General features: G+C 37.4%; 1 protein-coding gene across 1 annotated transcript; it reads left to right on the forward strand.

Annotated features, from left to right (window-relative positions):
• The first annotated feature begins 14,342 nt into the window (after window positions 1-14,342).
• Window positions 14,343-16,075, forward strand: LOC113467272. Its single transcript, XM_026823361.1, has 2 exons — window positions 14,343-15,337; window positions 15,368-16,075. The coding sequence occupies exons 1-2, from the start codon at window positions 14,447-14,449 to the stop codon at window positions 16,073-16,075; spliced, it is 1,599 nt and encodes a 532-aa protein (XP_026679162.1). The 5' UTR covers window positions 14,343-14,446.
• The last annotated feature ends 442 nt before the right edge of the window (window positions 16,076-16,517 follow it).

Below are 16,517 nucleotides of genomic sequence, written 5' to 3' on the forward strand. Positions count from 1 at the left end.
TTTAGTGGGAGGAACTGAGGAAGGCAACTATACCTACAGATTAAGCAAGTTCTATGCCTAAGGCATTTGCTGTCTAACCTTGAGAGTTATTGTTGTGGTCAAATCGACGAACTAATGAAGATATAAGATTCCACAGTTCAGCCAGAAGAAGATAGAACATTTCTAAAAGCAGGTGGTTCCAGCCTCCATTATGGACACACTGGTGTGAAGGTCGATGGTATCGGTGGTGTACGGTCTAAAGGTCCAGAATAAGGTCAATAGTTCAGAGTCTATGGTCCCCTTTGTGGACGAGCAGATACTCAGAGGTTAGAACAATAACTTTAACATGAGAGATAGACCCACGGGTAAGAGAATCAACTGTCCAATAGCAATTAGCATATGACCTGACGAGTGACGCTCTAACATTCCAAGTCTCACCACGCTCAGAGAGTTACTTAGTTTGAGTGATCCAAATAAACTTATTGGTCTTTGGTGTGGTTGTGGCCTTCCATTTTTTGCTTCATCACCCAGGAGTACCAGTAGCATGTCAGCTTCAATATCTTGATTCAGCATCAGCTAATAACAGCTTATTCAATGTCTACCTGTCTCGATTGTTTATTTTGGCAAGATAACCGACTTGTATTATCTCGTTATCATTCAAACCTGATGAACCGCCATTACCAAAGTGAATGTTGTCTCGATTGTTTATTTTGGCAAGATAACCGACTTGTATTGTCTCGTTATCATTCAAACCTGATGAAACGCCATTACCAAAGTGAATAGATAAATAAAAAAATTGAATAGATAAATAAATAAGTCAATAGACAAATAAACAAATTGAATACAAAATAAAACCAATTGTGATTGGAGTAATTGATAAGCTAATAAACACATGTCGGGTACAAACGGAATCACTGTCTGTCTTGGAGGCATTTTCATCAGACGTAATGTGAAAACAACAACAACAACAACAACAACAACAACAACAACAACAACAACAACAACAACAACAACAACAACAACAACAACCATAGTTTAACCACATCCCTAAACCATAGTTTGACCACATCCCTGAACCATAGTTTGACCACATCCCTGAACCATAGTTTGACCACATCCCTGAACCATAGTTTGACCACATCCCTGAACCATAGTTTGACCACAAAGCGCAGGTTTGCCTCCGCGCTGAGTCTGAAATTGCGGACAACCAATATCCAACTATTGCATCATAGTAAGAGGATTGATTTTAAAATAATAATAAAAATAACGATGGGACATCATAAACAAATTCTATGCTTATGACTTCAAATATGATCTTCAGAGTCCGTAGGTTAGGCATTAATGGTATTATGTTGTACTCAATATCCCGAATTCCCGATTATGTACCTTTAGGTATCTCTGATAGGTAACTGTGATATCTTCTGCTAACTTTTGGACTATTACAGTTACTACAGTACTATAGGAGTATAGATGCTTTAGGGTTGCGACTTATGCTCCTACTGGAAAAAGCTTCTGACTCGACTTCTGGATCTCTCAGATGGTCTGAATACTGAAATTGGAAGCTTTTTCCGCCACACACGTATTTAGTTGAGGCTTAGACGTAGAGACAAACAGCCCTAAAGGGCTTCTACGAATGAGGTCCAAAAGAAGAATGACTGAAACTACCCCCAACCATTCCCCAGAAATCCTATCCTGTAATTCGGTACTTGTGAACTCTGATATAGGGAGCTTTTGTCATGGTGAATTTTATGATTAGATGTCGATGTTAAGACTTTAATCTCTGGGAACCTATCTAATTATCCATCGTCTGTCGATTTGTGAAATATATGCGACTTCTAACTAATAGGATTTAGGTTTACATCGGATTACTATCTAATCTATCTATACTAATGGTACTATTACTTACCATTACTATCATCAAAAGATTATTATCTATTTACTGCGATGAGAAGGTAGACGACCTAGATAAGTACTATAGGAGTATAGATGCTTTAGGGTTGCCACTTATGCTCCTACTGGAAAAAACTTCCGACTCGACTTCTGGATCTCTCAGATGGTCTGAATACTGAAATTGGAAGCTTTTTCCGCCACACACGTATGTATTTAGTTGAGGCTTAGGCGTAGAGGCAAACAGCCCTAAAGGGCTTCTACGAATGAGGTCCAAAAGAAGAATGACTTAAGCTGCCCCCAGCCATTCCCAGAAATCCTATCCTGTAATTCGGTACTTGTGAACTCTGATATAGGGAGCTTTTGTCATGGTGAATTTTATGATTAGATGTCGATGTTAGACTTTAATCTCTGGGAACCTATCTAGTTATCCATCGTCTGTCGATTTGTGAAATATATGCGACTTCTAACTAATAGGATTTAGGTTTACATCGGATTACTATCTAATCTATCTATAATAAAAATAATGATGGGACATCATAAACAAATTCTATGCTTATGACTTCAAATATGATCTTCAGACCTTCAGAGTCCGTAGGTTAGACATTAATTTGTACTCAATATCCCGAATTCCCGATTATGTACCTTTAGGTATCTCTGATAGGTAACTGTGATATCTTCTGCTAACTTTTGGACTATCAATAAGTAGTGTCCTCAATAGACCTACTTATTCAAGTACAGAAAAAAGATTTGTTCCACTATACGAACCTTTAGAATGAAATTACCAATTATGACTATGATAAAATGGCCCCAAGGGGCCCAAATAGGTACAATTCTTTACATGATGAGAGTGCAGAGTGAGACATTCACAGCATCACACAATTAATTTAGGAGCGTGCTTCGCATAAAATAATCTGATCAGGTATTAGGTATCTAGACAATCTGATAGATACCTAATCCGATTTAACATCTAGGGTTTAACTTAACCCGAACTTATGGGTTAAGTATCCTCTAACATCCGCTTCATTAGAATGCTAAATGTATGGTAATGGTGTCTTTCCAATCCTAATGAATGATTTATAATATGAGATATAGTATCATTTTACCATAAGTTGAGGTTTGGTGTCTGGAAAGACCAATAGATCACTTAGATAACAAGAGTTCATTCACAACTTGCGGTTCTATTTCTTTGAAGGACGCTCTGTAAAGATCCGGAAGTTCAAGATTTCAGGTTCCCCACCCGCGCCCTGGGAATTAGGACGAGTAGATTACTGCGGTAAAAGACTACCAAGAAACACGTGGTTGGTATCTGAATGGTTGACTATCTGGGCAATTGTGTGCAGCTGGGGTTTCCCGGTTCCAATTAGACTGGGTGAGGTTAATGTGAGGAGGCAGGTAGCTTGTGTTTGTCGCCGAATAGGGGGTACAACGCCCGTCACTAAGAACTTTAGCTGTTATGTGTAGGTACTAACTACCTAATACAGTGACTTTTTTTTTTAAAGAGGTTTGACAGAGGGAACTGCAACTGCTATGGTCTTATCGTCCCGAAATCGAACAGAGAAGGAAGACAGGATAGGAGAAAGCCAGCCGCTCCGAGAACGAACATTATCCCATCAGGATAAAATCCGCCCCGGCGGGAATCGAGCCCGGATAGGAGAAAGCCAGCCGTTCCGAGAACGAACATTATCCCATCAGGATAAAATCCGCCTCGGGCGGGAATCGAGCCCAGTGGCCTAGCGCTTACAAGGCAGACGCACTACCAACTAAGCTAGCTAGGCTGGCTGAACCTTAACTTAATTTATGCCGTAGGACGAAAGCCAGCCGTTCCGAGAACGAACATTATCCCATCAGGATAAAATCCGCCCCGGGCGGGAATCGAACCCGAGCCTAGCGCTTTCAAGGCAGACGCACTACCAACTAAGCTAACTAGGCTGACACAGTGACTTTTAATTATACCTTTGAACAGGATCAATTTACATAAGTACGATTCGTCGAATTATTCGACCCTCTACCATTGATGTCTCAAAATTTTAGTATACTTTTTTTCCCTATCGTAAAAAAAAGTTTGTTTACAAAGTACACATTGATGGTTCCATCACGCCAAAGTGATTGACCCCAAAAAAATGATGGTAATACCATGTTAGTATTAGTGGGTTATTCTTTATTGTTTTTCAGAGAAAATTGATCAATCTGGAAAAACACGTACAATGTCTAGAATTCTGTATCTAATCCTGATAATGATATGTCTAGCACCAAAAATAAATCGACTTATCGTGTGTGATGGTTCGTCTAAGTTTGTTTACAAAGTACACATTGATGGTTCCATCATGCCAAAGTGATTGACCCGAAAAAAAATGATGGTAATACCATGTTAGTATTAGTGGGTAATTCTTTATTGTTTTTCAGAGAAAATTGACCAATCTAGACAAACACACAATGTCTAGAATTCTGTATCTAATCCTGATAATGATATGTCAACTTGTTACTGCGATAGTCATTTATGTAAATGTCGGATAAAAATTGAATTTTTAACATTCTTCCAAATTCTAAATCCAATTAAATGAAGTAAAAAATGAGAAACAGACAAAATAAATTACTAAATAGTCGAAATTTTTACCGTGTCAATGCGTTTTTTCCCTATCTATCTTGGTTCACTATGAACTTATCTAACAGGTCAAAAATTTAATCTCTATAGGATTAGATAAGTAAGCCTATTACATTTTTTTTTCCTTTTTGCCTAAAACCAAAAACAACAGGTCTAGAAAAAAAAGAACATTTAATAGGGAACTACCATTAGCCGTTTTGAGGCATAATTTATACTTGAAATAATATTATTATGTAATATGAGATCCCCCACAAAAACATAAATGTGAAAATAAGGCCAATTTCCTATCCAAAAATGTCGGCCTACATATAAAAGTGGTGAGATCAGAAAATAAGGCCAAGTCTGCATTCCCAGTTTTTCGTGTCTGCTGAAAATGCTGGATCTCAATTCCTTCAGAGCCAATAACCTTCGTTTGAACTTAGTCCCAGAATGTCAAAGCACGTGGGACTCACAAGTACTCACAAACTGACGGGCTGGTATTCGATTTCCAGAGGAGATAGACAATTTTAGTAGCGTCACGTCATCATTTCAAGGTAGCCGTTTGTAAAAAGCGTTGATGGTTTTCCAAGTTGAAATATTTATGTGTAATGGTAATGGTAATATAAGTACTTTTATTGAACAAAATTATATAAACATAAATATCAATTGAAAAAGCAAAATATCCAAATAACAAATATAAATTTACAATAAATAAACTTATTTTCGCTTATCAATTGTGTAGGTAATGATTTAATGAAAACAGCATTATTTCAAAAGATAGCCACCTGTAGATATTAGGTACTAATTTTGACATCAGCACATTTCAGTTTAGGGAGGGTCAACAGACAGTGCGAATTTTGTAGGTAAAAGGTACATCGTCCCATATACCTACGGACCGAACGATTTGGTTCCAAAGTTTTAATTCATGTCAATTGAAATCGCTATCTGATTACCTGAGTATTATGTACATACAGGGTGTTCAAACTATTTCTAGAACATAGGAAATTAATTTAATTTTAATTTAATTTAATTTAATTTATTGTTTATTATGCGGTTTTTAAACATTAGGCACAATTTACAAAATGTAGTATGATACAAATTAACCCTAATATCAGGTTTCAGTCCGATAAAAGTCTTTGGTATGGGGTCAATAAAGCATCCTATTTCGTATAACTATAACTTGTGGAATCTATTGGTGCAACTTTTAGAACTGTCCAACCTATAGTTAATTACTTACGGGTTCGAGACTCGGCAAATTCAATAACAAAGTTTTTTTTTTTTATTTTTATTTTTTTTTAAGAGGTTTGACAGAAGGAACTGTAACTGCTATTGATATACCAAAACATTACAAGAACGTCCAATTCAGATGTTTTTATAAGGGTATGCGGCCGTAGGGGCTCATTGTCTAGCTCTAGCACAATTTGATGAATTTGATATTGTTGGTTTATTGTCCTTTCACGATATACCAAAACATTACAGCAATTCAGATACTTTTATAAGGGTATGCGGCCGTAGGGGCTCATTGTCTAGCTCTAGCACAATTTGATGAATTTGATATTGTTGGTTTATTGTCCTTTCACAGAACAGTCTCCATAGATATAATAAATATAATAATAGATATTATTATGAATTTAAAAACTCTTTAGTGGGAGGAACTGAGGAAGGCAACTATACCTACAGATTAAGCAAGTTCTATGCCTAAGGCATTTGCTGTCTAACCTTGAGAGTTATTGTTGTGGTCAAATCGACGAACTAATGAAGATATAGAATTCCACAGTTCAGCCAGAAGAAGATAGAACATTTCTAAAAGCAGGTGGTTCCAGCCTCCGTTATGAACACACTGGTGTGAAGGTTGATGGTATCGGTGGGGGTCGATGGTGTACAGTCTAAAGGTCCAGAATAAGGTCAACAGTTCAGAGTCTATGGTCCCCTTTGCGTGGACGAGCAGATACTCAGAGGTTAGAACAATAACTTTAACATGAGAGATAGACCCACGGATAAGAGAATCAACTGTCCAATAGCAATGTTTTGGACTCACTGGTGTGATTAAGGTCGATGGTATCGGTGGGGGTCGGTGGTGTACGGTCTAAAGGTCCAGAATAAGGTCAATAGTTCAGAGTCTATGGTCCCCTTTATGGACGAGCAGATACTCAGAGGTTAGAACAATAACTTTAACATGAGAGATAGACCCACGGATAAGAGAATCAACTGTCCAATAGCAATGTATTTTTACTACGTATGAATACTCGGATACCTAACCAGTGATCTGTGAAACATTGAAGTTAAGCAACGTTCAGAGTGGCTTTGGACCTGGATGGTTGGAACCGACTGGGCATTTGGGTCTGCACCATGTTGTTATCTATTGTGCACTTATCTTCGTGAAAACCATAATTTGAGGACCTGGTTGAAATCTTATCTAAAAATACGGCGCACTGTGGAATTTTGTGTAGAGGAAAACATCGTGATGTTCGTGATATTATTTTGCAAAGACTGAAAGTTTATTTTTAAGAAAAATACTGGGAAACTTATTGGTGTTTGGTGTGGTTGTGGCCTTCCATTTTTTGCTTCATCACCCAGGAGTACCAGTAGGATGTCAGCTTCAATATCTTGATTCAACATCAGCTAATAACAGCTTATTCAATGTCTAGTTGTCTCGATTGTTTATTTTGGCAAGATAACCGACTTGTATTATCTCGTTATCATTCAAACCTGATGAACCGCCATTACCAAAAAATAAATAGGTGAATAGATAAATAAAAAAATTGAATAGATGAAGAAATAAGTCAATAGATAAATAAACAAATTGAATACAAAATAAAACCAATTGTGATTGGAGTAATTGATAAGCTAATAAACACATGTCGGTTACAAACTCAATCACTGATCACTGTCTGTCTCGGAGGCATTTTCATCAAACGTAATGTAGTTATGTCTAAATAAGTAATAGAAAAATTGTACGTAAGTAATATAAGTAGATGTACTTTGGTGATAAGTAATGAGCTAATGAGTTAAAAGTAGGTACCTAAATACAATTCTTTATTAAATTGGAAGTTTTCATGGAAGTTTTTTAAATAACTTAAAGGATGAAACAATTTTGGATACCTACCTACGTAGGTTCGTAACTTTTTTTTTTCTTTTATAGTACCTACTGGTAGTTCAGATTTGTCTACTTTCGGGATTCACTGAAAAATTATGGCTCTTACATTTTTATGGTTCCATCCCGATCCCCAACCATAACTCCTGGCTTTGTAAAAAGATTTTTGGCTGACATAGAGTTATATTGAACGTTCAAATGTTGACAAACATGTCAACATGTATTGTGTTACATGTGCTTCTGGACCCGGGGCTCTCACAATGGACGGTGTCTCTTGATCTATTTTTCTACTTCTGTCCAATAGGAATCGAATATCGAATCCATAATTATCAAAGTGATCAAGACAGAATATGCCTTGGAGTCATGTATAGCGTTTCGACAGTCGTACCTAAAAGCTCACCATCGGTTGCTATGAAAACAACTACAACAACAACAACAACAACAACAACAACAACAACAACACCACCACCAACAATAACAATAACAACAACAACAACAACAACAACAACAACAACAACAACAACAACAACAACAACAACAACAACAACAACCGTGCCTCCCTGGACCAACCGAGGTCCCCCGAGGACCTCGTATTCCTATACTTATCTTCGTGAAAACCATAATTTGAGGACCTGGTTGAAATCTTAGCTAAAAATACGGCGCACTGCTCAGCGTGCCCCTCAAATGTAACTTTAAATAGTGTTTTGTTTAAAGCTTTTCCTACCCGAAGAGGACCTCGTATTCCTATACGTCTATGTATACTTCATTATACCTATTTGTTGGCGGCAACCTTATGGGTACCTTACCTATTATTAAATCAGTATCTATGTTTTCAGTACAATAACATCACGGGGATCATACCTATTATTTAATACGTTTGTAGGTACTCGTTAGTGTTTAGTACCTACTTGGTGATTTGCTGAGATACGTTATCTAAGGAGATATGGGTATTACTTCTGGTTGTCTAGCACACCCAAGATGTTTTTGCAGTCGGAATTTCGGACATGACAAACTGCCAATACCATCACGGGGATCATACCTATTATTTAATACTTTTGTAGGTACTCGTTAGTGTTTAGTACCTACTTGGTGATTTGCTGAGATATGTTATCTAAGGAGATATGGGTATTACTTCTGGTTGTCTAGCACACCCAAGTTGTTTTTGCAGTCGGAATTTCGGACATGACAAACTGCTAAAAAGCTAAAAGTTTTCTGTCTTGAAGCAGGGTAGTATTGCTGCCATAGATCATACCTACCTATGAAAAGCATGTGTTTCTCCGGAAAGTCTTTAAATCATTTCCCTTAGGAACCCGTGCCTTTGTCAAAATCCTCAGACCCTAGATAGTATGCAGACCGATTTGACTCAACGTCTATTCATATTGTGGGTTGGGCAGGGTAGTATTACTGCCATAGATCATACCTACCTATGAAAAGCATGTGTTTCTCCGGAGAGTCTTTAAATCACTTTCCTTAGGAACCCGTGCCTTTGTCAAAATCCTCAGACCCTAGATAGTATGCAGACCGATTTGACTCAACGTCTATTCATATTGTGGGTTAAGTCTTTAAATCACTTCCCTTAGGAACCCGTGCCTTTGTCAAAATCCTCAGACCCTAGATTCATATTGTGGGTTGGAACCGAACCATTCGACTCTTATCGGGATCTAATAGCTCAATACTTCTCCTTTCAATATGGATATGTATTTTAATATTGCAGCACAGGTAGCATAAATCTCGAATCTACAAAACCGTCTACCAATTTCTCTACACTCTACAATCTTTTAACATGTCTTTCAAAACCTAAACATTCTTCGTACATTAAAAAACCAGAGGCATCATCAAAAACAATCAATAAAAAACATGTTCATAGCCACATCAATTATTAAATTCTGAAACAAACATAATCTAACGCCACCTGATCACGCCAACATACCATCTACATTACTAGCCGATCATAAATCATACCACATTCTGGCAACAGATCAGAATGGCGAAGATTTGGCAGTGAAATCTCGGGTCCAAGTTCAAACCTAGGTGACCCAAACAATGTGGTTGGGTAACATCAAACGATTTGACCACAACAATAAGGTCAAGGTGGCAACCTGTGGACCTGATCATCCATTTGGTCAGATGTCAGCATATTTTTGTTGGTGGCAACAGATCAGGATGGCGAAGATTTGGCAGTGAAATCTCGGGTCCAAGTTCAAACCTAGGTGACCCAAACAATGTGGTTGGGTAACACCAAACGATTTGACCACAACAATAAGGTCAAGGTGGCAACCTGTGGACCTGATCATCCATTTGGTCAGATGTCAGCATATTTTTGTTGGAGCTTAAATTTTTTAAATGAATAGTAAGTACCTGCTTATGCTTAATAAGTAGAAGCTTAGTTGTACCACATACCTGTTTGTTTGTTTGTTTCGAAAATCAGATCAGAATGGCGAAGATTTGGCAGTGAAATCTTGGGTCCAAGTTCAAACCTAGGTGACCTAAACAATGTGGTTGGGTAACACCAAACGATTTGACCACAACAATAAGGTCAAGGTGGCAAGGTGGACCTGATAATCCATTTGGTCAGATGGCAGCATATTTTAGTTAGAGCTTAAATTTTTTAAATGAATAGTAAGTACCTGTTTATGCTTAATAAGTAGAAGCTTAGTTGTACCACATACCTGTTTGTTTGTTTCCAAAACAATTAATTCTTGAGTAATCCATGGAATTCCGACGTGGGATTAGGATTCGGGGATTTCTGACATAACTACGTGTAAATACGTGGTACGTGGAAATACGTGCTACGCGGTCTCACGGTCATGTTCAGTAGATCAAGGTCTTTATTTTTGAGATCATCTACAGAATCAACACGTGATTTGTGCTTTGAGTTAGGTTTATTGCTAAACCATTTGTAATCCTAAGTGGCTGAACCAACAGCGACGGGCAAAGTCTGTGATGTTCCTCTTTTAGGCATCATGAATATGTTGAAAAGATATGTTTAAAAAAAATGTGTTTAAAGATAATTATGTTTATTTCAACATTGCACGTGTGATGTTAAACATTCTGACCTCTGACCCGAACTTACTGGACTTGAGTTTGGCTCCTGAGGATATTAGGATACTACTTGTGAAATTTATTTTACGCTTATTCAATAAATAGGTAATTTGATGAAGATCTCCAAGTCTGGGCTAGGAATTTAGGATGGGTTGTTGTGTACTTGAATTTGTTGTTGACAACTTGGGATCTGTACTTTGCTTTATTTTATTTTTTTTGAGAGGGAGAAGCAAATCTTTTTACGAGTATAACAACATAGTACATTTACATACCTACATTGTCATTATTTATTCCATTTTTCGTTGGAATTTTAACCACATCAATAGTTTTTACAAAACTGAGGAGTGCACCCTATTCAAGAACACCTCAAAGGTAATCCGTTCGATTATACACAGGTTAAAAATTTCTTGTAAAAGGGGAAGACATTATTTCTCGCCAATTTTGTTGAGATTGAGAAATGGTTCTAATTGACATTTGAACAAGGAAAACAGATCTTATCACCGCACAGAAAGGTGTCTGTATGACCATTATTCTGAGGGGTACTCAACTGAAGAGAATGCGCTGAAGGCATTTCTAGTTCTACTTGCATTATCTTCATTGTTTTTTTTTTTTTTTTTTTTTTTTTTTTTTTTTTTTTTTTTTTTTTTTTTTAGCTTATTATACGTCTACGAAGTATTTATGTACGTCATATAATTCACAGAGTATACAGAACTTGGAACCTTTGTTTACCATACAAACGTCTAGATCGTGTGTGTTCAAGTATTCAGGAATGTAGATGGATGTGGTATACTTGTGGTCAGGAAAGAATAGACAGTTATACAGGTACAACTTGACTTCTTGGTAATAACCTCAGGTGTTTTGCTAATTGCTACATTGATAGTTGCTGCATGACATAGCTTGATGTTTGCCTGGTCCATTGGAGAGCTTTCAATTGCATTCAACCTGGCTTGCATTGTCCTATTTGCTATCTTCTTTGGAATTGCATTGTTCTGTTTGCTAATCTAATTGGAATTGCATTTATTTGCTAACCCCAAGCGGGAATATCATTATTCTACCAATTCGCTAAACCAGTTGGAATTTCATTGTTATTTTTGCTCCGTACTCGACACACTAAAGAAGAACTCTGATATCGTGATATCCTAAGCTTAGGAATAGGTAAATCCTTGGCTTAGAATAAAATTAGGTAAATTTGGAAAGAACATACGTATATTTCATCATTTCTTCGAACACAATAGGAATAGACCAATAGACCTTTTGAACACAATATAGGTAATAGACGAATAGACCACCCTATACCTGAACTATTAGAACAGATTAGATCTAAAAGACCCAAGTAAACCGAGTTCCAATATTGTTCCATAGTCCACATTGTTGAAAATGTGGTTCCGATCTGTTAACACCAAGGAGTCACGATTTCAGGTCCTTAATCCCGACACACTCTTCCAATCTTCCATGTGATGTAATGTTTTTATTGGAGTTTGATGACTACATCATTATAGCTTTCTGACAGTGGCGAAGTGGCGTGTGTCCTCCATGGAAGCTAGGGGTCTAGACTCTAGACTACTCTAGAGGATTGGAACAAATCACATGCCTTTAGGCACACTCCAATTGTTAATAGATTTACCTTGCCCTTGGGATCAATTTAATTTGAAGAAAGCCATTAACTGATAAAAATTTGTAATCAAACAACAAGTTGGGAAGCACGAAACACCGTTTCTCTTTACGGTTTCCTGAACCCTCTTTTTACCACTGACCGGAAAATGGTAGGTGATTTTGTTTTTCCCGATTTCCTGACACGGAAATAGAGTTGAGCCCGAAAAATTCAACCTAAATTCTAAAACCAATAGCAGATCTAGGCCCGTATTCAGGATTTTAGAGAGAGGGGGTCCCAAGAATGGCTCCAAATCAGAAGTCGATATTTTTTGTATATATTACTATATACCTCTAACAAAAACAAACCCCAAATACGGCCCTGAGCAAATCGGCATACATACTTTATATGGGTTTATACTTTATATTTAGCTTGTCCTATTGAAACTCTCACGCCACTCCACTGCTTTGTGATAAGGAATTTTTAGCATCAACAGCGCAGTGCAGCGATGGTTTTGTAAATTAGGGTTAATCAGTTAAATTCGTATTTTATTATCTACCTACACTTTTATTATATCTTAATATGATGCTTTGGTGGCGCAGTGGTCAGGACCCGTGTTCCTGAAATCAAATTTATATTGCACTTTGTACCTATTTGGTAATATTTTGACGTTACAACTTCTTCTTCTTCTTCTTCTTCTTCTTCCTTTTTTTTCAAAGAAGTTTGATAGAGGGAAGTACTAAGATCTTATCGTCCCAAAAGCGAAGAGAGGAGGAAGACAGTATAGGTTGAAAACCAGCCGTTCCGGGAACGAACCTTATCCGTTCAGGATAAAATTCGCTCCGGGCGGGAATCGAGCCAGCGACTCGGCCCTTACAAGACAGACGCGCTACCAACCATGCTAATAAGGCTGACACTTACCTTCTTAAATATCACAATAAGTAGTGTCCTCAATAGACCTACTTATTCAAGTACAGAAAAAGGATTTGTTCCACTATGAACCTTTAGAATTAGGTACTCATTATGACTATGATAAAATGACCCCAAGGGGCCCAAATGAATACAATTTTTTATAAGATGAGAGTAAGACGTTCACAGCATCCCAGCAATTAATTTAGGAGCGTGCTTCGCATAAAAATAATCTGATTAGGTATTAGGCACTTAGATTATCCGATAGAACGATAGATAATCTGATTTAACATCAAGGGTTTAATTTAACCGGAGCTTATGGGTTAAGCATACTCTAACATCCGCCTCATTAGAATGCTAAATGTATGGTAATGGTGTCTTCCCAATCCTAATGAATGATTTATATTTTATAACATGGGGTATAGCATCATGTTACCATAAGTTGAGGTTTGGTGTCTGGAAAGACCAATAGATCACTTAGATAACAAGAGTTCATTCACAACTTGCGGTTCTATTTCTTTGAAGGACGCTCCGTAAAGATCCGGATCTTCAAGATTTCAGGTTCCCCACCCGCGCCCTGAGAATTAGGACGAGTAGATTGCTGCGGTAAAAGACTACCAAGAAACACGTGGTTGGTATCTGAATGGTTGTCCATCTGGGCAATTGTGTGCTGCTGGGGTTTCCCGGTTCCAATTAGACTGGATGAGGTTAATATGAGGAGGCAGGTAGCTTGTGGCCGAATAGGGGTGAAACGCCCGTCACTAAGAACTATATAGCAGTTATGTGTAGATACTAAGTACGTAATACAGTGACTTTTAATTATACTTTTGAACAGGATCAATTTACATAAGTACGATTCGTCGAATTATTCGACCCTTTACCATTGATGTCTCAAAATTTTAGTAAACTTTTTTTTCCTTATCGTAAAAAAAGTTTGTTTACAAAGTACACATTGATGGTTCCATCACGCCAAAGTGATTGACCCGAAAAAAAATGATGGTAATACCATGTTAGTATTAGTGGGTTATTCTTTATTGTTTTTCAGAGAAAATTGACCAATCTGGACAAACACACAATGTCTAGAATTCTGTATCTAATCCTGATAATGATATATCTAGCACCAAAAATAAATCGACTTATCGTGTGTGATGGTTCGTCTAAAACCAGAAATTGACCAATGGGTTCCCATGATGGTGTTCAATGCCTTGTGAGTAAAGAAATGGTATAGGTATGTTATCCATGTATGTGTTGTGGCCAGTCGCTGAGGTTTTGTGAAATGATTTGGTAGTTTTTCGAAAATAAAGTTTTCAGTCTGCTTTTGAGTTTTGCTCTGAACTAAAATGTTCTCTCTTCCTAACATATGACATTGGCGCGGTCGGCAGTTTTTCTCTTGTTACTTTTCATACCTACCTACGTGGATATCATCATGCCTGATTCAGTTCCAGAAGCGAATGGATCGCATTCAGATTTGGCTAGTAGCCTTGTGCAAGCTCTTGATCGACTTATACAAAACCAGAATCCGTTTGAACAGAGGAAGATTCAATGTAAGATAGCACCGTTTGATGAAAAGAATGAAACATTCCGATCTTATCTGCAGAGATTAGACAACTATTTCGCGATTTCGGACATCGAACTAGGTAATATCCTTAGAGTTCGTTTGTTGATAGCAAATTTGAGTCCTCAACTTTACCAGACGTTATCAGCTCTGACATCTCCTGGTTTGCCTAGCGAGAAATCATATGTAGAGCTTTGTGAGTTATTGAAAAATCATTTGTGTCCAACTCCCAATGAGATTTGGGAACAACACAAATTCGTCAACACAGTACAAGGTGCATCTGAAACTGTCAATCAGTTCATTACAAATCTAAAACAAAAGGCTATAACTTGTAATTTCACTTGTTCTAGTTGTAATTCCACTACTCAGGATGATCATATTCGATCCCAGTTTATACGTGGTTTATCTGATGGTGCCATACGTGAGAGACTTTTACAGGAAAAGTCCACGACCAGTCTCAAGGATTTGTTTGATATCGCTATCTGCATGGAAAGCTCAAAACAAGAAAGTTCTCAGATGAGCAACACAGGTAACAGATCTATGGTGTTAGACGAGATTGTGAACAAAGTGTTCAAACAGAGAGCCAAACAGCAGAATCAGACGTGTAACAATTGTGGTCTACAGTGGCCACATACACCTGATGAACCATGTAGTGCAAAAGATAAAATCTGTTATAATTGTGGTAAAATGGGACATTTTGCAAATTTATGCAGATCAGACGGCCATTCTAATAGGATCAAATTTGTCTCGTCTCCAAGATGTGAGAAAAGTCAGCGCGAGGATCCTGATGAACACATTTTCAGTGTGAATTCCAGGGAAACACCAAAAGTTGGTGTTGAGGTGTGTGGTTCCATTGTTGAGTTTCATGTAGATACGGGTTCAAGTGTGAATGTCTTTGATATGAAAACATACAATCAGTTGAAATTCAAGCCAAAGTTACAACATACAAAGCGTAACATTTACCCTTACCAGAATATGAAGAAGCTAGACGTAGTAGGTAAATTCCAAACATGTTTGTCCTACAGTAGCAAGATCATTCACACAGAGCTGTACGTAGTACGGGGCAGAAGAGAGCCCGTTCTAAGTTTTGAAACGTCTCAGTCATTGAATTTGGTCAAATTTTCTTTCAGTGTGGACGAAACGAAGAATGTCAATAATAATCAAAATCTCTATTCCAGTATACCTACAGTACCTAATCAAGACACTTGCATCCCAATTCTCCCGAAAGCTCGAGGGGAAGAAGAAAGAGAGTGCCCAAAAAATCCTGATATTTTCGAGTCATTAAAAACTTTTCCTCCTCAGATTAGCAAGTTCCCACATGATGACAACAAACGTCCTGATGAAATTACGTCTTCCAATGAAACTGTTTCGATTGCAAGAAAACCTTCCCATCTTCTATTTGCTAATCTAATTGGAATTGCATTTATTTGCTAACCCCAAGCGGGAATATCATTATTCTACCAAGTTGCTAAACCAGTTGGAATTTCATTGTTATTTTTGCTCCGTACTCGACACACTAAAGAAGAACTCTGATATCGTGATATCCTAAGCTTAGGAATAGGTAAATCCTTGGCTTAGAATAAAATTAGGTAAATTTGGAAAGAACATACGTATATTTCATCATTTCTTCGAACACAATAGGAATAGACCAATAGACCTTTTGAACACAATATAGGTATACCAATTCGCTAAACCAGTTGGAATTTCATTGTTATTTTTGCTCCGTACTCGACACACTAAAGAAGAATTCTGATATCGTGATATCCTAAGCTTAGGAATAGGTAAATCCTTGGCTTAGAATAAAATTAGTTAAATTTGGAAAGAACATACGTATATTTCATCATTTCTTCGAACACAATAGGAATAGACCAATAGA

This window comes from Diaphorina citri, unplaced genomic scaffold (assembly GCF_000475195.1).
Source record: "Diaphorina citri unplaced genomic scaffold, Diaci psyllid genome assembly version 1.1 scaffold443, whole genome shotgun sequence".
Classification (NCBI taxonomy): domain Eukaryota; kingdom Metazoa; phylum Arthropoda; class Insecta; order Hemiptera; family Psyllidae; genus Diaphorina; species Diaphorina citri.